The sequence below is a fragment of the Myotis davidii genome, unplaced genomic scaffold (assembly GCF_000327345.1).
Source record: "Myotis davidii unplaced genomic scaffold, ASM32734v1 scaffold38, whole genome shotgun sequence".
NCBI lineage: Eukaryota > Metazoa > Chordata > Mammalia > Chiroptera > Vespertilionidae > Myotis > Myotis davidii.
This window is the reverse complement of record NW_006291383.1, coordinates 1,151,978-1,178,260: the sequence shown is the minus strand read 5'-3', so window position 1 is coordinate 1,178,260 and position 26,283 is coordinate 1,151,978. Positions and strand designations below refer to the sequence as shown.

The 26,283-nt window shown below is 41.5% G+C and overlaps 1 protein-coding gene across 1 annotated transcript in view; it reads right to left on the bottom strand.

The window, feature by feature from the left end:
* The window catches only part of ATP8B1 (ATPase, aminophospholipid transporter, class I, type 8B, member 1), a 107,823-nt gene that overhangs the window by 20,540 nt on the left and 61,000 nt on the right, over positions 1–26,283 (bottom strand). The window contains exons 3-17 of the mRNA XM_015564503.1: positions 25,061–25,158; positions 23,408–23,521; positions 21,165–21,263; positions 20,987–21,048; positions 18,902–18,974; positions 18,727–18,797; positions 17,226–17,308; positions 16,952–17,110; positions 16,693–16,781; positions 14,448–14,638; positions 11,405–11,613; positions 9,983–10,026; positions 9,200–9,356; positions 2,353–2,541; positions 231–343 (exon numbers count right to left, since the gene is read on the bottom strand). Coding sequence (XP_015419989.1) covers positions 231–343; positions 2,353–2,541; positions 9,200–9,356; positions 9,983–10,026; positions 11,405–11,613; positions 14,448–14,638; positions 16,693–16,781; positions 16,952–17,110; positions 17,226–17,308; positions 18,727–18,797; positions 18,902–18,974; positions 20,987–21,048; positions 21,165–21,263; positions 23,408–23,521; positions 25,061–25,158 — 1,751 coding nt within the window. The remainder of the gene's footprint in view (positions 1–230; positions 344–2,352; positions 2,542–9,199; positions 9,357–9,982; positions 10,027–11,404; positions 11,614–14,447; positions 14,639–16,692; positions 16,782–16,951; positions 17,111–17,225; positions 17,309–18,726; positions 18,798–18,901; positions 18,975–20,986; positions 21,049–21,164; positions 21,264–23,407; positions 23,522–25,060; positions 25,159–26,283) is intronic.

Sequence of the window (26,283 nt, the reverse complement as noted above, 5' to 3'; positions counted from 1 at the left end):
TGCTGACCTGAATATTGGGAAAGGGCATGGCCCATGGTCATTTCCAGGAAGTCAGCAGCAGGGGCAGAACGAGAGCCACCAAACGTTCCTACTTTGGTGTTCTTTCCACTCAACCACACCAAGACTAGGGAAGGATCAACAGTTAACAGACAGCTTTCACTTGCGCTTAAGAAACAGTAGCAGACAGTGAGTTTGGAGCCTGTGGCATGAAGAGCGAAGGTGAGACTTACATCCAGGGCATCCTGTGTCTCCTGTTTGGTAGGATTCGTTCGATGTAACCGCTCGTAAATCACAGTGTCAGCACCTTTACAGTAAAGCCTGATACTGCCTTCAGGGGTTCTCACTAGCAGCGAGGAAAGGAAAAGCAAAGAATAAAGTTAGGTTTGATTTCTTAATAGAAAACTACATTGATAAAGTTAATTTAACTATCACTCTGCTAATAATGCACTATTAGTTTAAACTCATCAATGTACCTGGAAAAATGTTGCTCTCAACAAAGTGGGTAAACCACTGCCTACATAGAATGTACTAGCGAAGTAAATATGAAAAGATTTCTTTGGTCACTTAGCTTTCCATATCCTTATTCTTTCAGCAAATACTTACTGACTTCATGCCCTGTGCTAGTTTCTTCCATAGAAGCTTCTTTGTCCATGCTAACCAATAGGACTCTTTCTTGCCTGTAAATTCTTATTGCCTTTGATACTCAGACCATGACATGACTCCTCATGACCTTTTTGTTGTTGTTAATCCTCACCCAAGGATATTTTTTTTCCATTGATTTTTAGGGTGGAAGAGAGAAAAGGAGGGGAAAGAGAGAAAGAAAGAGAGAGAGAGAAACATCGATGTGAGAGAGAAACATTGATTGGTTGCCTCCTGCATACACCCCAAACAGACTGGGGATCAAACCTGTAACTCAAGTACGTGCCCTTGACCGGGAATCGAACCTGGGACCCTTCAATGTGTGGGTCGATGCTCTAACCACTTAGCACACCAGCTAGGGCTGTGACTATTTAAAAAAAAATTTTAATCTATGCAGTAATTTAGGAAGTACTCAGCAACATAAGCCTAGTCAGAGATCCGTAGGCAGTTCTGTGTCTTTTCTTGGTTGCAAATTCAGTCTCATAATGGAGAAATCTGTGGCACCACCTTACAGAGTGATCGAAAGCTAACATCACCAATAACTATGTGCCTTCTGATATGATATGCTGGGAAGGACACAGCATCATCTATATATTCATCCTACCAACTATGTGTAAGCTGAAGCCAATCATGGGGGAACATCAGACAAACCCAAATTGAGGGGCTTTCTACAAATAATGAGCCTGTACTTTTCAAAACTGTCAGTGTAGGAAAGATAAAAAAAAAAGGTGAGCAACTGTTCTAGGTGAAAGGAAACCAGAGTAACAATCACCTAAAGGAATGTGTGATCTTGGGTTGGATCTTGAATACAAAAGACAGAAAGACAAAAGAAAGGGAGAAAGGGAAGGAGGAAAAAGGGGATAAGGGTGATGGAATGAGGAACATTTCTGGTAAAATTTGAAAACATTCCATAGATTAGATAATAACATGGTATTACATGAAATTTTCTGATTCTGATCACTACTGTATATATGAGTGACTGTTCTTGTCCTTAAGAGATACTTACGTAAGTATTTAGGGGAAAAGGCATTAGAACTGCAATTTGCTCTCAAATAGTTCAGAAAACAAGAACCTCTGTAAAATGCAAATGACAGGGAAAATGTGGCCCATGCTAGCAGTTGGTGAATATGGAAGAGCATAAAGGAGTTCTTCAACCATTCTTACAATTTTCCTATAAGTTTGAAATTATTTCAAATCATGGCTTAAAAAATTTCACTATTAGAAAGCAAGCTTCATCTCCATTTGATTGCCTATTGTAATGTGCCTGGATTGGAGGTACGATTTTTTTATTCCTAAGCACATCCTTGCTGTACTCAGAACTCCTCTCCTGCTGAGTTCTTCCTCCTCTGACACCAAGTGCAGACCACAGGGGCTTGGAGAGGCTCACATGGAAAAAGCACATGTGGGCCATGCTGCCAGCTGTGCAGCTGCCACCCTGAGCATGCTGCATCTGCCACCCAGACTTGGCAGCTGCCAGCCTGCATCGTCAGAGTGTCAATCAACACTTGCAAGATTCAGATCTCCTGCAATGTCTCTTGGGCAATGGGCATCAGCAGAATGAAGGAAAAACACTGGCTTCAGTAAGTCTGCGGAAATCTTCCAGGAGCCTAGTCGTTCATTCATTGGCTGCTTTCTCCTGATGTCCTAAAGAAAATGTGTGACAGGCAGCATCTGAATGAGAGACTCACAGACATACCCTTGAGAGAGACCTACCAATTATAGACATCCGCTTCCGGTCACTGTTGAAGTCTAAAATGGCAAGAACTGTGTAGGTCCTCTCGGTGCCCATCTCACTGATGGTGATGGTGTTCTGGGTCCGGGCGAGGAAGGCAAAGCCAAAGTCTCTGGCGGCACTTACCAGAGCGCCCTCGTCAGGAGAGGCTGCCTGGTAGTTGAGCTGACCTAACAGAGGAGCAGGGAGAAAACCAGACAAGTCGTAAGACCCAACGCAAAGCTTACTGCCAACAGTTCACCCTGAGGTGTACTATGTGGGGGTGAGGATGGCTGCAGAGCCCAACATTCCCCAAGAAAGGAGTGTGACAATATTAACTTTCACGGTTTATTTCTAACTATAAACAGTAACTTAAACTAGAAGTTTAAAAAAATTGGCCAAGAACAGGAAAAATATTCCCATCATCCACTTAAATTAGAGGAAAAACAACACCGACATTTTGTTACAATTCTTTCCAGTTCTTTTGAAAAAGCCTATTTCTTTTCTTTCTTTTTGTTTTATTATTACTATTATTATATTTTTTAAAATCTTTATTGTTGAAAATATTACATTTGTCCCCCTTTTTCCATCGACCCCCTCCAACTCACCCCAGCCCCCCACCCCAGGCCCTCACCACCCCACTGTCTGAGTCCATGGGTTATGCAAATACGCATACAAGGTGAAAAAACCTATTTCTGTAATAGCTTCTATCATTCTGAATATACACTTATATCCTGAATACTTTAACATTATATTTGAGTATGTTACCATAGCTTTAAAAATTTGCTCTAAACATTATTTTAGTGAAAGTTAACATGTCACCATATTCTTATTTCAGGTACTTAGTTTACTTTCAAAATTTTTTCTTCTCAAAAATAACACTGCAATAACCTTTTGTATGTATGTATAAAACCTCTGGCTTTATATTCTAACTGAGCCACACTTAGTATTTCTTAGCAAAATACTGAGCTAGAAAATATTGATAATTTTTAAGCCTATTAGTATATATGACTCATTTGTTTTCCAAAAGAGTTGTTCACATTTATCTGCCCCTCTAGAAGAGTGTATTTATTTCACTTTAGCTATACTCTCATATTAAAAAAAAACACACAAAACCTCACAATTCACCAATATTTTTAGTATCTTTATGTTTTAAAAGTTACATACTGGAGCCCTGGCCGCTGTGGCTCAGTTGGCTGAAGCATTGTTTAGTACACTGAAAAGTTGTGGGCTCCATCCCCAGTCGCGGCACATATGGAAGGCAGCCGATCTATGTTCTCTCTCACACTGAGATTTCTTTCTCTCTCCCTCCCTCAAATCAATAAGCAAATCCTTGGGTGAGGATTTTTTTAAAATTACATAATGGAAAACTGCCTTATAGTCACAATACATTTCAATAATAGAAGTCAGTCTCCCCATGTGGAGTGACAGAAGCCAGATGTGCAAGTGTGTACTATCTGGCCCCGTGTACACAGACCACAAAGCTGGCCAGGCCAACCTGTGCTATTCAGAGTCAGGACAGCAGTTACCCTTGGAGGGGCAATGACTGGAAGGGAACACAAAAGGAACTTCTAGGGGAGTGATAACGTTCTGTTTTTAAAAATCTTGAGTATTTGTGACAAAAGTATTCAGTTTGTGAAATTTCATTGAGCTATACATGCTTGTCTTTGTATAAATGTTGCACTTAAGTAAAAAGTTAAAAAAAAAACCCTCCATGACCCTGCCTATCCAAGAATTTCTACTCTATTTTTTTCTTTGAATTTATTGGGGTGACATTGGTTAATAAAATTACACAGGTTTCAGGTGTACAATTCTATAACATATCATCTGTATATTATATTGTGTATTCACCACCAGAGTCAAGCCTCCTTCCATCGCCATTTCCCACCCTCAATACCCTCTTCACCTGCCTCCACCCCCTATTTTTCTACTCCAGTTCCTCTGCCTCAAAGCAGGAAAAAAGTATTTCTGTGGTCAGATGAATTTTACAGAAAAAGGCATTTGGTCTTCCACCAAGGTTTGCCGAGGATGCAAGCCATGGGTGGATGGGCAGCATTCCCCACCATCAGTCCATGTGGAAGGGGAGGGGGCTGGGGTTTGAAAGGCTGGAGGTAGAGTTGAACACCTCTTCCCTCCCTCCTTCCTTCACAATGCTACACAGATGGTTCCCTCTAATTAAGTCAGTATTAATCACTTCCCAATTAGTAATTAAAATGATACTTTAGGTTCTCTCCCTCTCTATTTGTTCACCCAGAAAGTCATACAGCAGGAGTGACGAATGCCACTTACTAAATCCAGCCATTCTACAAACATACACACACGCCAGAGGGCATATTTAACCAGAGCCAAACAAGCAGCAGTGAGAACACAGCACCGCCCCCCGCCTCCTCCACCAAGCGTAGCAGGAACGAGATATGAATATTGCATCATATGGATGGCAAACTTATTTCCAACAGAGGAAAGAAACACAATGACAAAAGGTGGTAAAGTTCCCAAGAGTAAGAATCATATCTGGAGCAAACACTGATATTTTTTATCATTAAAGAAAACCCTTCCATTTTGTTCTAGCAATGGAACCACAGAATTACAGACTAAGAGAGGGAAGAACTTCAGAGACCTGGTCCAAATTCCAATTTTATGTTTGCAGGAAGCAACCAGGACTAAAAAATGATCCTCCGAAACCATTTCTGAAAACTATTTACTGGACACTCAGAGTCAACCAGAAAGAACTTTTCTTTCTTTCTTTTTTCTTTTTTAAAAAAAAGTTGTTATTGATTTCAGAGAGGAAGGGAGAGGGAGAGCTAGAAACATCCATCATGAGAGAGAATCATTGATGGTGCCTCCTGCATGCCCCCCACTTGGGATTGATCCTGCAACCTGGGCATGTGCCCTGACCAGGAATCCAATCGTAAGAACTTTTCTTTTAAAGATGCAACTGATGGAAATAAAAAAATGCTCACACTACACAAATCCCATTTCTCATGACACCGATTTCATAGCTTCCTCCGGTTAGTAACAGCACTCCCAGTATTCTGGTCACCACCCTTGAAACCAGTCACCTTTCAGATGACTCTTTCCCCTCAATCATACCTCTCTCTTCAAATCACTTATCAAGTGTCCCCCACTGTCATGGCTTTCTCATCTTTCTCAAAGCCCCACACTAATCCAGGCCTTCAACTTGTGTTTTAGGACCGAAAACATAGCTGTCAAATCCTGGTGCACCCCAGCTTAAAGACTTTCGGGTAAGGAAAGGCCTCCAATTCTTTCACTCTCTGCTCTTATGTGGCCTCTGAGGGAGGCAGGAATCTAAGATGGTCGCAAGGTTCCACACACCTTCTTCCAATGATTTAAGCCAGTGGTCGGCAAACTCATTAGTCAACAGAGCCAAATATCAACAGTACTTCAAAATAGACTCGCCCAGGCCGAAAAACGACTTCTGCGCATGGGCCACGAAATTTCAATCGCACTGTACGCGCACTCGCGCGTATTTTGTGGAAGAGCCACACTCAAGGAGCCAAAGGGCCGCATGTGGCTCGCGAGCCGCAGTTTGCTGACCGCGGATTTAAGCAAACACTAATGTAGGTACTGCTGGGAAAGGATTTTGCAGGTATAATTAAGATAAAATCAGTTGACCTCAAGATAGGAAGACTATCTGGGTATTCCCAACCCAGTGAGGTAAATCATTACAAGTGACAGGGCACCTGGCCAATGTGGCTCAGTTGGTTGGAGTGTTGTCACGTATACCAAAAGGTTTCGGGTTTGATTCCTGGTCAAGGCACATACCCAGGTTGCAGGTTCCATCCCTGGCTGGGCACATGTGGAAGGCTTCTGATAAATGCTTCTCTCTCTCTCTCTCTCATCATTAAAAAAAATAAACTACAGCTTTTCTTAGTGAGAGAGCTTCAAAGCATACAGGGGTTTGATGGAAGGGAGATACTTCACTGCTGGCTTTGAAGATGGGGGGAGGGAGACCTTTAGGAGCAGAGAGCAGCACTGACAGCCAGCAAGGAAATGGAAACCTCAGTCCTACAACCACAGGAACTGAATTCTGCCACAAGCTCACCTCTTCTAACCTCCTACACTTGGAAATCCAACTTGTCTCCATTCTCAGTAACTAGAGCAAATGCCTGTCACATACAGCTTGGAAGAGGACACTGAGCTCCAGATGAGAACATGGCCTGACCTGATTTCAATGAGATCTTGAGCAGAACACCCAGTTCTGCCATGCCCAGATTTCTCACATAGAGAACTGTGAGCTAACGAGTTGAGTTAAGGCAATTTGCTACATAGCAATAAAAAAACCAGTGCAGCCTCTCCACACTTCAATTCTGTTGTGCCCCACATGTGTTCAACACTAGGGCCACACAAACTCTGCTGAACTAGTCAGATATTCTGGTAACATTTATGTAAGGGTTTCCTCCTTCCTCTTGTTGATGTTATGTATAATAAAGGCTAACCAATTTCTATTATTCTTATAAAAGAGAGAAAATAGCAGCAAAAGACCAAAGACACACCAGCATAGTGAAATTCAAAAGAGGACTCAACTAGAATAATGAGTAGGTGCTCAGGCAGTTCCCTATACTTTCTGGGTCTGAATTTCCTTCCCTATAAAATTTGGAGGACTGCCCTCAAGATCCCTTCCAAGGGAACCTTTCAAGGTATCAATGCCAAACTAATTATTCTTTTAATCTTCTGGAAATCCAACTTGTCTCCATGCTCAGTGGCTAGAGCATTTGCCTATCATCTACTGTGTGAGGAAGGATTCCTCAGGATGCAAAACACTCTGCCTTAGCAGAGAGTGGGCAGAGAGCTGCACAGTGTTAGGTGGGAAGAAACTTTGAACTCCTGCCTTCTTCCTGCAACACAGAGGAAGCTGGTGCTCAGACAGAGACCCTCTCTGTACTAAGTGTTATGACAGGAACCCAAACTGGGAAGGCCCATCTCCAGCACACAGTCCAGGACTCTTCCCATTATATCCCGGAGGGAGGGGAAGGAGGAGAGGAGAAGAAAATAGAGAAGTAAGATTAATGCACAGTTGCCTAAGTTGGCTGGTTGGCGCTGAAAATGACACCACCACACACTCAAAAAAAAAACCCCACAAACACACACAAACACACCCACACACACCCTCAGAGAACCAAGCTGCTTAACAATATCATACTTGATCCCCATTATAGGAATGAAATGTGCTTGGCTAGTCAAACAGACTTTGACCTCTGCTTTGGTCACCGGATGTCATCCCTCTTTATCTGCCCCACTTTGCCTGCTAATAGCCCTTTCCATGAATCTACCCCAATATGAATTCTACTGTTATCTCTCTTTATTGCCCTATTCTATTCATCCTTGGAGAATGGGTTCCTTAGAAACTTACTGAAAGATACTACAAATGGCTTCTATACATTTAGTCTTTTATGCATAGTCCTTCTCTGGAGTTTTAATACCTGCTACATATGACACCCCAGGGCCGGAAAACAGAAAGGGACCTTCCTATGCTGTGCTGATGAAAAGTGGAGAGTTGACAGGCAGACATGCCACAGGGTTCCTTTTGCTCTTTCTATAAGGTACATGTCTTTCCAGATAATTTGTCATACATTCACATGTGAGAAAACGACTAGTTTTCTTAGACTCTGGACGAATTTGCTGAAACAAAGCTGGCACAAGCTGCATTTCATGCGTTTGAGAATTCTGCAAAGGATTTATAATTTATGTTTAATATTACAGGGATCTTTCTGAACTTTTTACCGGAAGTGAAAATCTTGGGTCCTGATTAATTCTAATACCAGTATTACTATCAGCAATAAAATTAACCAGTAAAGTTTTAAGATTTCTTTGCAATAATTTTTGTTCTTAGAATAGATTCCATTAAGGATATACAGATGGAATATTATAGTCAACATTCACTTGGAATACTTTTTTCCTCTGTATGGATCGTACCAATATGAAGTAGAAACAGGCCTTTTAATTAAAAAATGTAAACACAAACAATGTTAAGAAATTGTGTTTAGACTCTTGGACACTATTTAACTGTTTTTATAACTATAGTTGCAACAATTTTGTAGGTAAATATCTTTAAGTATATGTTTGAATTCTTAATGTAGACAAAAAAAGCTGTTGCTTCTTCAATTTAGTGCATAAAAACAAAAATTGCTTAAATATTTTGGGGGAGCACAGGATACATTTTTCTTTTGTTACTATACAATAGTAACATATAATCATCATACAAAAATAAAAGACTACAGAAAATAAAATTTAAAAAAAAAGAAGAAGGAGGAGGACTTCTGCAAAGGAGCTTATAAGTCAGCTTTGCTTGTTCCCGGGCAAATGCACATTCATTTTGCTCCTTCAAATGAGAAACAGGCACCTTAGAGAGGGGCTCTGACTGGCATTATGTTTCAAACCCTAAACATATCCGAATCTAGAAAAGTCTGTCTCTGAAATTATCGTGTAGAAAAGATCGTCCATGTTTAAAGTCCACTTATGATCCAGATAAGACTTGACTCTTCATTCTGAATAAACCATGTAGGTAGTAATACAGCGAGAAGGATTTTGATCCTCCTATTATAATTCGAGTCAACCATTTCTTCCAGTGATAAGATTTCATTTACAAAGTGATAAGCACATCTGGAGCTACAGCTGTGGGGAAGATGCCAGTTCTCAGAGGCCGTGACCTTGTTTCATGCTTTGCTACCCCATCTACCATCTAGCGGCAGGCGCCCCTGAGTGCTCACTGCTCGAGTGTGAGACAAACTTCTCAAACTGCTTCATACACATTTGAGTCCCAAAAGCACGAGTTACCTGTAAACTAAAAAAACTGGTCTTTAATATCTGAGGTGCAAAGAAAACACCTACCATCAATTCTATCCACCATGACAGTGTGGCAGATTGCAAGCAGGAAGAAGAATTGCCGCACTTCCGGCTCCTTCCCTGACTGGATTTGCTCGATGAGGTAATGGTCATAAAAGGCGAGCTTCCCATCTGCATATGTGTTCCAGCTAAAATCAACTTGCTAGAAGGAAGAAGTGGAACAGGAAAAGAAAATGTGATTAAAAAACACACACAACTTGGGCTTAGCAAATGATATGAACTTTTATTTGAAGCTAAGTCTTTATGCAAAAATCACTGTAGGATTTCAACACATTCTTAACTGTCAAAGGTTCACACCTGTCTTAAAGCTAAAATATACCTTGTGGGTTGGAACTATGGCTCCCAAAGCTATGTTGAAGTCATAGCCCCTACTGCCTGGGAATGACCTTATTTGGAAAGAAGGTCTTCGCGGATGTAATCTAGTTAAAATGAGGTTATATTGAGTTATGGTGGGCCCAATCCAAAGGAGGGACATTGGGACACACACAGGGGGAACACCGTTTGATGACAGAGGCAGTCATCTGCAGTCCAAGGAAGACCAGGGATTGTAGGCAACCATCAGAAGGTGGAAGGGGCAAGGAAGGGTTCTTCCCTAGAGCCTTCGGAGGGAGTGTGGCCATGTGGGCACCTTGATTTCAGATTCCTGGCCTCCAGAGCAGTGAGAGAAGACCTTTCTGTTGTTGTAAGCTATTCATTTTGTGGTATTTGTTACAGCAGCCCCAGGAATGAATTCACACCACCACCGATTCCTTAAGTTAAAGGACTCACCTCTATTTTGCTATGATTGTGTTGAGAAGCATCCCGATGGTCTCCTGAAAAGCAAACAGAACAAAATCAGCTGAGTCTCCACCTGCGTCCAGAGTTCCCTCTTCACCTTGCTTTGGGTCTATATTGGTGGTGGTTCTATGGGTCTCATAGCCTGTTTCTGGACAAACCTTGAGTCAAAAATGGTTTTTATTTATATTTTTCAAGAATTGTAAAAAACAAACAAAATACAACAAAGAAGAATATTTGATATAGTCTACATGTGGCCTGCAAAGGCTAAGGTATCTCCTATCTGGCTCTTTATAGGAAAAGTTTGATGACTCCTGTAAGTTCAAACAGGGTGCCTGTGTCCTCTACACTGCAATGTCCTCTGGGCCCAGACCATGTCCTTTGAAGTTCTTTACCTCCCCCAGCTCAGAAGGCACTGTCAGTGGGCACACGAGAATCACTTCCTTAGCCCCCCACCCTGCCCCTGTGTCCCACCTTTCTTATGGATGCTCGTTAGTAAGAACACATTTCCAGTATAAAGTTTGCTACAAGTGGAAAGCATACAGTGTTCTTAAAGCTTTTTTTTTTAAAAAAAAAACTGTATTAAATAAGAGCACTCTAATTGAATATAGTATTAGCCTTAATATTTTTATAAGTATACAAAATATTAAAATGGAAATCAACTTAAAAATAATTGTGGTGAAATACGGTACACATAACATAAAATTTACCATTTTAACCATTGTTAAGTGTACAGTTTGGGAGTATTACGTGGTAAACACACTGTTGTGCAACCATCACCACCATCCATCTGCATGGCTCTTCATCTGGTAAAACTTAAAGTTCAGTTCTCATTGAATAATAACTCCCTCTCCCCGGCAACCACCATTCAACTTTTTGTCTCTAGAAATTTGACTACTCTAGATAAGATACCTCATATAAGTGGAATCATACAGTATTTGTTCTTTCGTGACCGGCTCCTTTCACTGAGTATAATGTCCTCAAGGTTCATCCTTATTGAAGCATGTGTCAGAATTTCTTCCTTTTTAAAACTAAATATTCCATTGTGTATATATAGCACTCTTTATCTTTTCATCCATCAACTGGCACTTGGGTTAATTCCATGCTTTAACTATTGAATAATGATCCCATGAACATCGGTGTGCAAATATATCTCTGCATCAATCCCTGCTTTCGATTCTTTTGGGTATATATCCAGAATTGGGATTGCTGGACCACATGGCAATTTTGAGTTTAATTTCTTGAGGGATGTGTGCCTATTTCTGACTGCTGAACTCGCCCACCATGTGTTCCCGATGCCACCGATGCTCTGGCTTCAGGATTCAGCCTAGGATGAGCACCGGGCTCTGCATTGGGAGGGCACTAGCAACGCTGGCAAGGCAGGCTCTCAGGGGCTGAGGAACGGCTTCCACTCACCATATATTTTTCCATTGATGCAGCACTTTTTAAAGGTCATGATATTTTGTGTGAGAGTGCCTGTTTTATCAGAGAAAATGTAATGGATCTGCCCAAGCTGCTCATTCAGCGTAGTGGTTCTTGCCTTTGCAGGCGTGTCCTTCTCAAAGTAGTACATCTGCAGGTCCCAGTTTATGAAGTAGCTCTGTCCAAGACGGATCACTTCCACACTAGGAAGACAGAAGATTACTTTCAATAGAATTCTCAGACACGCGTTGGCAGATGGTGGATTTTATCCTCACTTGTACGTACAGGAGTGAGCTGCTTACCTACAGAGACACAAGCCAGGCAGTAGCCCATGTGTCCGGCTTCTGGGTCCTCCTGACCAAACATACCTTTCTCTAGGTTTAGGGCCAAAGTGCCCTTCTCATTCCCACTCACTCCTGAGCACATCCAGCCATGGTCACAGTGCCCCACATTCCAACACAACCCAGTGGGGCGGGTGACATAGTGGCATGCAGAGGGCACCATGTGGCTATTCTCACTCTCTTTACTCTCATTCTCCACTGTACTTGGGCACAACTGGAATGGCCATGTTTACCATCACCCCAATTCTAGAGCAAGTTCACCAAAGTTACAGACCAGCACTGTCTCCAGAAGGGAAAAGGGCTCTTGGCAAATAACTCCTAAACTGTGATTCCACACTCTGAAAAACACAGTTTTCCCCTAAATTCTTATAGGGCTATAGAATGTCCAAAATAAGATATTCTAAGAGGATCATCTCAATTCTAAAACCCTAAGTGATTACATATATCCAGTTATAAGGAAACTGTTTACATATCCAGCAAATGTTAAGTAGGCAAAGATGCCTTATAAAAGTTCAACAGATGGAAGGATAACTCCCTTCCTCCTTCCATATATGCTTCCTGAGTGCCTGCTCTGACCAGACACCATTCTAGGGACAGGGGGCACATTAGTAAATAAAGCAGGCAAACTCCCCACTCTCAAGGAGGTTACCTTCTACTGGAATCAGATAAATAAAAAGACAAGTAAACACATATCAGGTGGTGAAATTTCTCTGGAGAAAAATCAAAGCAGGGTGAGGGGAGATGGAGACCAACAGGAAACAGAAGTGACATTTAAGATAGAGTGGGTGGAAAGGCCAAGTGATCATATGTGATAAGAGAGCAGAGACCTGAAGGAAATGAAAGAGGAATTATGTAGATACAGACTGAAGGATGTTCCATAAGAACAGGCATGAAGGGGCTGGCACCCCGAAGCGTATCGAGGAGGCGAGAGTAGCGGGAGCCCAAGAGGTTTCGGTTGGAAGTGGAGGAGGGCAGAACCTCAGATCAGCTGGGCCTGTGGGTGATGGTGTGGCCTCACTGAGTTTGCTCTGAAGGTAACAGAGCTACTGCAGGTTGAACACAAAGCAGAGATACTATCTGGAATTACCTGATCTGACTCATGCGTTAAAAGGGCCTTTATTTCCAAGAGAAATAAAGAAATCCCAGTAGTCACACGACATGACTTTTTTAAACCAATAACTACACATTCAGCTTATTTTATAAATTACATTTATAGTTTTAGACAAAATAATCTGTGTATGAGTTCCCTTGACAAAGGTAAAACTCATCTCAGAGTTTCTTTCTTTTTTAAAAAAATATATTTTATTGATTTTTTACAGAGAGGAAGAGAGAGGGATAGAGAGTTAGAAACATCAATGAGAGAGAAACATCGATCAGCTGCCTCCTGCACGCCCCCTACTGGGGAGGTGCCCACAACCAAGGTACATGCCCTTGACCGGAATCGAACCTGGGACCAGTCAGTCCACAGGCTGATGCTTTATCCACTGAGTCAAACCGGTTAGGGCTCATCTCAGAGTTTCTTAAAGCCATCTGCAAACAGATGGCTCCCCTGGGCTTTACTTCATGTTAAAAGAACAACAATAACTACATGTAATAAAATTAAAATAAAATAAATGCTTCTAATTACAGGTGTGTATCTGACCCTGTGTGCCTCTGGGCTATTATCTACTGGAACTAAAAGCAGACTCTGGCTGCTGAGTACATTTCAAGACATAATCCCTCTCCCCAAGTTCTAAAATCCAACTGACCAGTGACAATGAACTTGGATATTAAAGAAGGAAAAAGTAGCCCTCGATGGCATTGCTCAGTGGTTAGAGCACCAGCCCACACACCAAAGGGTTGCTGGTTCCATTCCTGGTCAAGGGCATATACCTGGATTGCAGGTTTGATCCCTGACCCCAGTCAGGGCACAATGAAGGAGGCAACCAATCCATGTCTGTCTGACTGTCTCTCTCTCTTCTCTCTCTCTCCCCCAATTCTAGTCCCTCCCTCCCTTCCACTCTCTCCAAGACAACAATGGGAAAAATATCTTTGGGTGAGGATTAACAAACAAAAGAAAGAAAGAAAAAGTAAAAAAGGAAGAAATAGCACAAACCAGGAGGTTACCATTTGTCAGAGGCATGAGTCTGCCCCTTATTTGTCAGAGGCAAGATTAGTAACAAAACATTTTGAGAGGCTTAGCGGGGCAAGGAGAGTGGCATTCCCATGGGAAGATCGTGGACCGGAAGTCCAATGAGTTTTACAAGGAATGGATGTGGCAGCAGCAATAGGGGAGGGGAGGGTAATAAGTGAGAGGCAGATGAGACTTTAGGACGACTCCTAAAAAGGAAGCAATTAAATTTTCCCATGACATCCTAAATCTTCACTTTCTCCCAGGTTCTTTCTGAAGCTTGGGTTTTGGAGCCCACAGAGAAGGGATCTTACTAAGTGAGTGACTACAGGAGGAGGGTTCGACCTCTGAACTCTAATAGTCTTATCGGTAAACAGGCTGAGATATAAGCTGAGCCTGGCACAAAGCAGACAATCAACTGTTCACTTCCTTTCCCTGCATTAAACCCCATTCTGAAATGAAAGTTATTTTCTTACTTGTTGCTTATGACCTTTGAAACAACTATTGCTAGAAAGAAAGGCACCAAGTTGCAAAAACGTACTGTGTTCTTCCTTAAAAGCAAAGGGCCAAGTGTAGACAGCCTTACCTGACATAGAGAGAGATGGGCACCATGGTGTTCAGAACAATGATGTAGCCCCAGAAATTGAGGAACCCACGGTAGGAGGGGCTAGAGTCTTCTCCATCATAAAGGTACCAAGAATAATTGCCAACTTGAGCTTCCCAGTAAGCATGGCCAATGGCAAGACCAGCAGAAATCAGGCTCAGAAGAACAAAGATCTACAAGAAATACAACATTGAAGTGTAGCATTCTGCAGGATTTCCCACTCGGTGCATTTAATAGATACTAACTACTTTACATATTTATGATAATTTAGTAGCTTATAAAAACAACACAATTAAAATAGAAACAGTGCCATAAGAATGCTTTGAAAGTCTATTTGATTTCTATGAATGATTGATTTATCCTACATTCCATATATGAGGTGAGGTTTTATTCCAAAATTATATTTCTGAAGAGAAGATAGTGTCTTACAGTCAAATCCTTAAACACCCTCATATTGAACCACATTCTTTCAGTTACTTTTATTTTAAACAATAACACACTGTTTGGGGAAGATACCTTACCTTAGTATGAAAGATTTTCAAACATTTAATTAGATGCTTATAGCTAATGTTTAATGGAAATGATTTTTTTTAAGGCAAGGAAATTTCACCCAGATTTGGGTAATTATTCTTGAAAGTTTAATGATCACTTCATGTTTAAGATCATTTAAGAAACAATATAGTAAGTATTCTGTTGTGGAAATTATGATTATATATCTAAGGGATGAATAAAAGTCAACTGTTTAGTAGTATTTGGGTACTTGTGGTAGTAATAAAATTTCCAGGGACAGATTTAAATTTCTGGACAGATTCCCAAAGTCCTATATCTCAAAACAAATTGCCACAGAGGAGAGATGATGAGCTCATTGTGAGTGCTCCAGCCTTAGTCAAGGCAAGACAGTGAAGATGCACATGAAAACTTCAAATCAAGTTTTCATGAAATGTGAGGGCAGGGAAAAAAAGAATTGTTTCTTAAATATATTATGTTTTATGATTTTTAAATATGTATATGCAAGTAAAATATTATAAGTATTATTTCTTCTCTATAAGTATATATATTCAAATTAAACAAAATACTTTAAAAAAATTAGTTCTCTTTGGGAACCTGGAGGAGCACTTAGTATTTGGGGCCACCCTAAGGAGCAGGCCTGCTTGCAAGCTTGGTTTTAGCTGGCATCTGGAAACCTGGATATTGGCGAAGTTTTCTGATTCCTTAATTCTTTCTTTTTTTTTAATTAAAAAAACTGATTTGAGAGAGAGAGAAAGGGAGAGGGAGAGAGAGACAGAAACATCCATGAGAGAGCACATCGATCAGCTGCCTCCTGCATTGCCCCCTAATGGGGATCGGGCCCACAATCTAGGTATATGCCCTGACTGGGAATCGAACCAGATCTCCTGGGTGCATGGGTTGATGCTCAGCCACTGAGCCACACTGGCTGGGTCTGATCCCTAATTTCTTATGGTCTGATAAGAATGGCTCATTATGCCTCTTTGTGTATGTTTTATGCTGACCACCGCTCTCCTTCGGGGAACCTGGAAGTCTGGTGATCCCAGGCTGACAGTGCCTACGTGACCAGACCCCAGTAAAGCCCCAGGCACGGAGTCTCTAATGAGCATCCCTGGTGGAGGCAACATTTAACATGGGCTGTCACCAACTGTTGCTGGGGGAATTAACTGTGTCGTGCGTGTGACTCAACTGGGAGAGGACTCTGGAAGCTTGTGCCTGGCTTCCTCCAGACTTTGCCCCAGGAGCCTTTTGCCTTTGCTGATCTGAGAGTAATAAGTTATAATAAGTCAGAGCTGGGAGTACAACTATACGCTGAATTCTGGGAGTCCTCTTTGTGAGTCATCCAACCTGGGGGTATGTCTTGTGGATTCTCAACACACCTAGGATTTAGGCTTACCTTATATTTGGATTTATACAGTGTATGTTGGAAAAAAGTTTGCTTTTAACAGAACTACCGTTATGGGAAACTAACCGTGAAATCAATCTTACCTTGACTTCAGGAGCCCAGACCCACTAACGTATCTAGCCCCCTGGTTTAGAATGTGGCCTTTCTGAGAAAAAGTGAGGGAAGCCTCTCTCCCCACTCCAACCTTGAAGTGACTCATGCCTTTTCCACCTGGCCTACAGAGGTTGGCTTTCTTTGTATTAGGAAAACATACAATAAACTTAGAACACAAGACAGCAATCTAGCCTCTCATCCAGAGAAAAAGAAAATAAATACCGTATAAACCATGTAGTTCATCAAGTAATCAATTTTAGTTCTTTTAAATCTGGTTTTCCCACTATTCCTCATTATTTTAGTGTCGGCACCTAGAAATGGAAAATTCAATATAATCAATAATTGGAAAAATCAATGCACTGGCCTATGGATAAAATTACTCTTCCATTGGTTTCCATGGAGAAAGAACAGAAGAGCAATCCTCTTCTTTAAATCTTGAAAGTACCTATCATATCAATTTCCCAAGAAACTTCGAAAGTACCTGCAAAAATGACCAATCCATGACAGAAATCGGTGTTCCTAATTACACAGCCACGTAACAAAATTTTATCAGCATCCAAAGAAAAACTTGTGTTTCTCCAGAAGAGTGTTCCTGTAAACTTATCTAGTCGGTTATTGGGTTCTTCGCATTCAACAAAACCTTTAAAAGAGATATGATTCACATAAATGCTCACACAACATTTTCTAACTTTAATGAATAGGGACCGAATCAAGCAACTAAAATTTAAAACAAAGGAAGACGTGTTTTCACAAACCATCAAACGTTGCCAATGAATTTTCTTTTTGGAGATATTGGTGTGTGGTTTCAAGTGCCATTTTGAACTTTAAATTGGTTTCTCTAGAGAGAGAGAGGGGGAAAAAAGAATTAAACAGACAAATTTTAAAGTTCAAACGGGAATATAAAGAAAATTGTTCAAAGTAACATTAGGCAATCCTAGAAGCAAAAGCTAAATAATTAGATTTTTTCTTCTTCTTCCAAACTTTCTGATCATCTTGGAACTTCAGATTTGGACAGAAAAACTCCTGACCTGGGAAATGTTGCCAACATTCCTACCAGACAGAGGTACCAGAAATGCTCCTTCTTCCTTCTAACTAAACTCTTACACCAGCCTAAAGTATCAAACTGCTGTTTAACAACTTAGCTTCTAATATTTAATCACACTAAGGTGATTCTACAAAACATATTTTTTACAGAAAGTGTCTAGATTAGTGGTTCTCAACCTTCTGGCCCTTTAAATACAGTTCCTCATGTTGTGACCCAACCATAAAATTATTTTCGTTGCTAATGTTATGAATCGTAATGTAAATATCTGTTATGCAGGATGGTCTTAGGCGACCCCTGTGAAAGGGTTGTTCGACCGCCAAAGGGGTATCGACCCATAGGTTGAGATCTGCTGGTCTAGACTGTCAACTTATTGTTCTCCAGAGTAAAGAAGTGGATCCCATGTCTTTGAAAAATAATCCTCTCTATCCATTCCCAAATCTTGGCATGCTCTACCCGCTCACTATTCTCACTCATGGGAATAATAGCTGTTTCATAGTTAAGATGGAACATCCTCTGACTGGCTTACAGAACAGAGGAAGATCTAGGTTTTACTCAGCAATTTCAGCTCTCCTTAAAGAGACATAGGCACAGCTGGACTGTAAGGAAAGGGGTTTACACCAGCGGCATCCCAACTCTGCCACTGACTGCGTGACCTCGGACAGGCTACTTCACCTCCTGGCCTCAGTTTCCTCAAGGATAATGTCAAGGTAATAATATTACTTGTCTCAGACAGTTGTTGAGGAGATTAAATGGGCTAAACCATTAATCTAATGTAATCTAGTAGGCCCTCAATAAAATGTACTGAAAAACAGGCCTTTACTCTCTTTCAAGTGGAAGCATAATAATCAAGACTAACAAAGGGAGAATTCAAAACTGGCAAAGACTTTAACAATCTGTTCTTTTTTTCTAAAGTAGATTGCATTAATCATCATTCAGAGGTGTCTGAACCCTGCTCAGCGGTTCACAAAAGGCTGGGCGCGCATTTGACCCTTTCACCTTCCCTGAAAGGTGGGGAAAGGCAGGCGTGACAGCACCACTTTATAAATGGAATCAGACAGGGAGGCTGGTCAATTAGGGACACTGCTGGCCAGAGAGGATGTGGTAGAGGCCAGGCCAGCTCTCAGGGCTTCCATTCCAGGCACGGCTTTCAACGTTGCGGACTGAGCCTTCCAAGGGGAGCTTTAATGCAGGCCCACCTGAGACCCACTTACCCATCCAGTTCGGCCGTTTCGACATAGCAGAGGCTGTTCGGTTCAGAGCTGGACAGCAGTAAGATGTCAGCCTGTTCGAAAAACAAACACACCAGTGACACAGAGATCCCAGACCAGACCGAGCGCCAAGTCAGATCTGGGAGAACAGGAATGAGATGCGAGCTTGTTCACTTACTGGAATAAAATCATTTTTCCTCAGACGAATGACATCTCCAACTTGAATCTCCTTCCACTTGGTAACTTTGAATCTAAACATTAAAAATACAGATAGGTTATGGGTGTTTTAAAAAGAGCTACTGGCAAGAGACCTGGCATTATTCTTTCAGGAAGCCAAAGGTTCTGGGAGAACATGAAAATCACAGGAAAAGTTTGGCGAAAAGTTCAGCCATTTCATGACGTAGCCCCATTAAGTGGTCATGAGAACGATGTAATGCTCTGAAGGAAGCAACAATGATGGTGATGATGGTGATGATGGTGATTGTCTTCTTTCCCTCCTCCGTCATATAATTAAGGCTTAAAGGGGGCTACTTAAATGTGTGGCCAGGAGACACATGCCACCCTTTTTTGGTTTTGCTCATGTCCTGTGTTCCCACCACTCCTGTCCTCTCTCTCTTTTTTTTTAAGGGAAGCTATTTTGTTGTTGTTGTTGTTGTTGTTGTTAATCCTCACCCGAGGATATTTTTCCATTGGTTTTTAGGGAGAGTGGAAGAGAGAGGGAAAGACAGAAACATCGATGTGAGAGAAACACACTGACCAGGGCCCGGGCTGGGGAGGAACCTGCAACCAAGGTACATGCCCTTGACCAGAATCGAACCCAGGATCTTTGGTCCACAGGCCAACACTCTATCTACTGAGCCAAACTGGCTAGGGTGAAACTGTTTTGTTTTTTTTTATTATTGATATTTGAGAGAGGGAGAGAGAGAGAGAAAAAAAAACATCGATGTGTGAGAGAAACATTGATTGGATGCTTCCCATATACACCCCTACCTGGGATTGAACCTATAACCTAGGTATGTGTCCTGACCAGGAATCGAACACGCCACCTTTTGGTGCATGGGACAACACTCCAACCAACTGAGCCACCCGGCGAGGGCTCTTCTGTCTTCTCCATTATCCATTACCTCCTCAGCTGCAGGTCTGGGTGGTCCCAGGACAATAACATATTATGGCTCCCACATGGGGCCACCTGGAATCCTCATGGAACTTTAAAGTTTAAACTACCTTTTTAATGAGTCTATATCACTTTTACAATAAGTCTTATAAGGGTATTGATAAAATGTAAAATAAATAAAATGATGACTACCTTCAGCAACAAACTCCATAGGCAATACCCATTTAAATTTCTAACAAATAAAAATTTAAAAAGTTTTAGAATATAGTCTCTTTTAAAGGTTTTTCATATATAGAAAAAGATATTCCCAACAGATATTATGAACCTACACAATGAATAAACTTAACTTTTTGGAGGCAGGAATTCAATTACTATGTTTGTCCTCCATGAATTTATGGATTAAAAAGACCTAGAGATTTAAAATTCATTTTAGATACATGCTAACATGCTCGTTTCCCCAGTTTTATAAGAATTTATCACACAATTCGTAAGCCCAGGATTTTTTAAAATTGGCTTTCAATAAATGAAATTGTAATTAGTTTACATTTCAATATCTCTAAAACTGTGAATTAGCAATTTGAATATGGGTCTCAAATGATAACTAAACAAGTTAGCACCTTCTTGCCACAGCTCTTTGCAGGGATAGAGGCAGTTCCATTGGACTTTTCCACTAGGATGTTCGGGTCCCCTTAGAAGGCCCTTGTTGCCCTGCCCCATCTCTGCTGCTGTTCCCGAACTTCTGCTGTGCAGGGCTTTACTTAGATGCCCGACACCATCCCCAGTTTTCCAGCTAAAGCGACTCCTTCCTTCACTGAACTCTCAGAACATCTTGTTTTCATCTTTCTCATTATGATCTGAATCTCATTTGAATTATTTGTGTGGGCGTCTCATCTTTTGTCCCCAGCAGAGACGGGAGCAGCACATTCCAGACTGATGAAGTTGTGTAAACATAGAGCCAGGCAGCCCAATCGGCAACCTCTCATAATGCAATTTGGGTAGAGCCTCCAGGTCACAAAGGGAGTACAAAGTCGTAGAAATTTTAGAGGGTGAAGACACCGCTAGACTTTTCTAATGGTTATCTCCAACTATGTTTCTAGACGTATTTACACATTAGAGCCTTGTAACTAGGTTACCATTGACAGACAGTACCTGCCATCCTTAATGACTTCACATGTCCTGTTGTTGACTTCGTTATCCATCTTATGGCGAGCCTTTAGAAGAGAGATGGAGAAAGGTTCTATTAATAATCTCAAAATGTAAAGTGTTAATGCCAAACTAAAAAATAAGCTTGCAGCCATGAGGGGAGAGTCTCATGGGAAATCCTTACCACATCATCCACCAGGTCTTTTATCGCCGTGATGCCCAGCACCAAAAGCAAGGGCACCAGGGTGGTGTACCACGCCAGGGTTGTGATCTGAGGAATGGCCTGGAAGAGACAAAAAGGCATACATGTGTGCCCATGAAGGCAAACACACAGGTAACTGCTAATTCTAAGCTTACTGATTTGAAGTCTAATCTTCATCATCACCCACCCAAGCCTGCATCCTGCAGAAAACAGAGAAAAGGCGTCTACGCATCCAGCCGATCTTCCTCTTACCACCTGCCCTCTCTCTACGCCCTGGCCTCCCAGAACAGAGCCCAGAGAACAGTGGCTCCTGAAATTCTCCCATTGTGACCTTAACTGAACACCAAGGAGGCTTTGTAACATGACCCTAGAGGAGAAGTGCTTCACTTTTTGTGTGAAAATCCCAATTAACTGGGAGGGTAGCATGGGGTGTGGGTGGAAGGAATCCTTTCACGTTGAGGGAATGCATAAAGCAGGCTCTTCACTGCTGGGGGCTGAGCCTGGGGGCTCGGAAGTAGGCAAAAATGACAGCGGGTAGTGGCTGGCTCTGAAAGCTAGTGATTGGATGGGGCATCTTTGGGGGCACTAGAAGAAAGCACTTCCTTCAGTGGCATTGCTATTGGTCCAGGCAAAAAAAGAAGCTGGCCTTGCAGGAAGCCAGTCATCCATCAAGATGGCATACATTGGAATAACAGATTGGAAACAAAATTTAGTGAAGATCTTTTGTTACCAACTAATTGATCTCTGAGCCATATGTACTGGTTAAAATGGCAGGCCTTATAGTCAAGCTCCTGGACCCAAGTCCTGCCCAGTTCTACCACTTATGGGCCACCAGACTTGGAGCGAGTTCCTTTGTCTCGCCAGGCCTCAGTTCTCTGCAAAATGCACGTTACAGTATTCAGCTCAGAGCACAAGAACCAAGTGAGGTAACAGTGCCAGGAAGGGGCTGCCTCAGGCTGTTCCTGTCACCTACACTGGATTGCTGTACTTGAAAGAAATTGGAGCCATTGGAGGAGACGAAGATCATTTTCCGCATTATTGTCAATATGTGTAACTTGCCTTTTCCTGCTAGAAGGAAGTAAGAGGAAAGTCGCCCACCCATCACAGTGGTACTTTATAAGTTGTGTAAACATAGAGCCTATCTCAAAGGTCCTTCGTGATAACGTGACCATCCTGCACTGTAGAATCAGCAGGTCTTACATTCCCCTAAATCTGATGAGTATCTATTTCTCTCTCTCTCTCTCTCTCTCTCTCTCTCTCTCTCTCTCTCTCTCTCTCCTCTCTCCTCTCGTGTTTTTCTCTCTCTCAGTTTCTCCCCGTTCTCTCTCTCCTCTCGTGTTTTTCTCTCTCTCAGTTTCTCTCTCCCCGTTCTCTCTCTCTCCTCTCCACTCCATGCATCCTCTATCCCCACCCAGACACACGTGCTACCATTCTCACAAAACCTTCCTGGGTGAATCCCAGCTGATGAGACTATTTTCGAGATCCCATGGTTGGTATAAAGAATGTGATAAAACCAAGAAGATGTGCCTTCCTCTGTAACCTGTATATGAGATGCTACCGGGTGACACTCCCAGTGGTAGAGTTCCTGTGATTATAACAGCTCCTAAACAGATAAAATTAATGCTCTCCAGATAAGGGTGGGTTTTTGTTTTGTTTTTGCCACAATAAAGAAAAATTAAAACTCAGGAAAAAATTGGCCTTTCCCAGGGTAAAACAACTTCACAAAAATAATTTATTGAGATTTATGACTAAAATATGAATGGAAATCAATAATATACTTGGGGAAATTAGGCATTTAAGTAAAAAAAAAAGGGGAAGCATAAACAATAGATTTAATTTTAAGGTACAAATAATAATTTTACAACGTGAAGATTTTAACTGGATTCATATTAGGGAAGCCAGTTTTAACATTCTCATCAGTATAAAATAGAATGTTTAAAAAGTCAAGGGCGGGGGGGAAAAAGGACACATATGTAATACCTTTTGTAATACTTTAAGCAATAAAAAAAAACACAGAATTAAAATAACATTTCCATTTGCTCCTTTTCCCTGGTCATTTAGCACCAATGGAGCCAGTTCTGTGCGTAAAGCATATTCCTGTACGAGCATCGCCCCGAGGTTAATATAAAAACTTTCAAGGTTAATCGAGATATATGCGTCCATAACATAAATGTTACTGAGTCACCATAATTCAAAACAGATTTTAAGATATCAAAGGGCATTACCTGTAAGATAAGAAGGACCAGGAAATAGAAATTGGCTGCTCTCTTAAACTGCTCAAACAAATTCATTGGTAGAAAGGTAAAGGCATTATACTTGTACGTTTTAATTGCATTGCTCTGTTGGAAAAAAGAAGAAAGTCATTCTAAATCACGCCACACATTTATCACAATGTACACACATCTGCGAAAGCAGTAAGTCCTATAACCAACAGTGACACAGAGACATCATTTATCCCTAAGAAAGATACTGAGATTTCCTTTAAGCTTCTAACTCTAATCAGGCCTCAAAATGACTCCTTGGAAGCCTAGCTCAGAGATGGTATCAAGACGCAGACATTTCATCCAGAAGTCTCTGGCAAATCCAACTGTGACCAAACGTGCCCTGCTATATCCTTGACCCCTAGAGCCTCTTAGAAAACAGAACAAAGGGAGATGTCAACATGGGCGGCAAAGCAGGAGGGGAAGGAACACTTTCTGTTTAAGGGGAGATGGCGGCTGCTATGTGAGAAAGAGTAACAGATACCATTGTGGGCTGACCTGTGTGCCCCAAAAGTTACACTCAAGTCCTACCCCTGATACCTGTGTCTGTCACCTCATTTGAAAATAGGGTCTTTGCAGATATAATCGAGTTGCAATGAGTCATACTGGATTAAGGTGGGCCCTAATCCAATACTGAAGGCCTTAGAACAGGGGTTCTCAACCTGTGGGTCACGACCCCTTTGGGGGTCGAACGACCCTTTCACAGGGGTCGCCTAAGACCATAGGAAAAACACATATATAATTACATATTGTTTTGTGATTAATCACTATGCTTTAATTATGTTCAATTTGTAACAATGAAATTGGGGGTCACCACAACATGAGGAACTGTATTAAAGGGCCGCAGCATTAGGAAGGTTGAGAACCACTGCCTTAGAAGAAGGAGAACTGGGACACATAGAAACAAGGGAGAAGTCCGTGTGAAGACAGACACAGATGAGAGGGATGCTCCTACAAGCCAAGGAATGGGGAGAACGGTCAGCTGCTGCCAGAAGCTGGCCAGGTGCTTGCAACAGACCATTCTTCAGATCCTCCCAAAGGAACCAACCCTGCCAACACCCTCCTTTGGGACTCTGGTCTCTGAAACTGTAAGACAATGCCTTTCTGTTGTCTTCAACCACCAGTTTACGATCCTTTCTTACAGCAGATCTAGAGAGCTAACAGACAACATTTCAGCCCACACTGCACAGGTGTCCTTTAGCATATTTCAAAGGTAATAAGCATTTTTGAGGTGAAAATATCTCCCAAATCTCTAAATCTATCATAGGCAGGAAAGGGAGAGATAAATTATTAAGATTCCTTTCAATTTTTTCTTACTTTCGAACATAAGGCTCTTGTGATATGATTGTATATTCTGTCAGACACGTTAAAGAGAATTTTGCAAATAGAGGGAAATTTTCAATCTACATAATTTTGTTTTGTTTCAAGCCACCCCTAGACAGCCTCAGGGCAGCCAAACTTACTGCAATGACATTCTATAGAGCTAACAATGACTGTCATGGCCCCAGGCCAGGGGTTATCTAGAAGGCAGGTGTCACATGAAGCTGGCAAGCAGGTTGGCCATTGGAGAAAACTGGCTTTTAGTAAAGACAACTTAGGCAGTTAAAATCAACTTACCGCATATTTGCTCTCCTTGATACAAAAGAACTTGGTGTTCATAAAATGAGGCTGTTCGTGGAAGCTTCGGTCATTTGCTTTGACTTGCCATGAACAATCTTTAAAAAAGAAAGAAGAAACAAATCCATGAAGTAGTCAATTAGCATGTTGTTAGGGGTTGATTTGTGTCCTTCTCAGATTCACTTGCCAAAATCTTACCCCCCCACCCCTACTTCAGAATATGACCTTATTTGGAAATAGGATCATAGCAGATGGAATCAATTTAAAGTGAGGTCATTAGGATGGCCTTTGACCCAACATGACTAATATCCTTAAAAAAAAAAAAGTAAATTTGGACACAGAGATACACATAGAGGGAAGATGATGTGAAGTTACAGGGGAAAGACCAAAAAACCAAGGAAAAAGCCCTGGAACAGATTCCTCCCTGAAGGAATGAACATTGTCAACACTTTGGACTTGAACTTCTTGTGAGACAAGAAACTTCTGCTGTTGAAGTTCCCCAGTTTATGGCACACTAATGAACATATTGTAACTTGTCCATAGAACATCAGGATTCTAAAAGAGCAAACTTTGTTTAAATACCCAAACAAAAATCCCAGAGCCCCAGAAGGTCACAGCTAAATTAAATTATTTTTTTGAACTCATTTACTTATTTTTAAACCACCCAGTTTGTGGTACTCTGTTATAACAGGCCTAGAAAACTAATTTATAACATTTATAACCCATTATTTAGTGAACGAATAAATCAAAGAAAAAGGCATAACCAACGAACTCAAACTTTTGAGTTCTGATCATAGGTTAATGTTATGCACTGCTTTATCCCTATCTGAAGTATCTGTCATCTTTATAAGTTCATTTTATGTACTTAATGTCACATCTACCACTCAATCACCACATCTAAATTCCAGGGCACTTCAGAAAGTCCAGCCCTAGCTGGTTTGGCTCAGTGGATAGAGCATCAGCCTGTGCACTGAAGGGTTACAGGTTCAATTCTGGCCAAGGGCACATGGCCCGAGTTGTGGGCTCGATCCCTCAGTAAGGGGTGGGCAACCAATGGTTCTCTCTCATCATTGATGTTTCTGTCTCTCTAGCCCTTTCTCTTCCTCTCTGAAATCAATACAAATATTTTTTTAAAAAGGGAGTCCACAGCTTCTCTGTCACTGGGAGGAACATTTCTCACCCAACAGGTTATCTATTAAAACACTTCTCCCTACCTGCCCTAC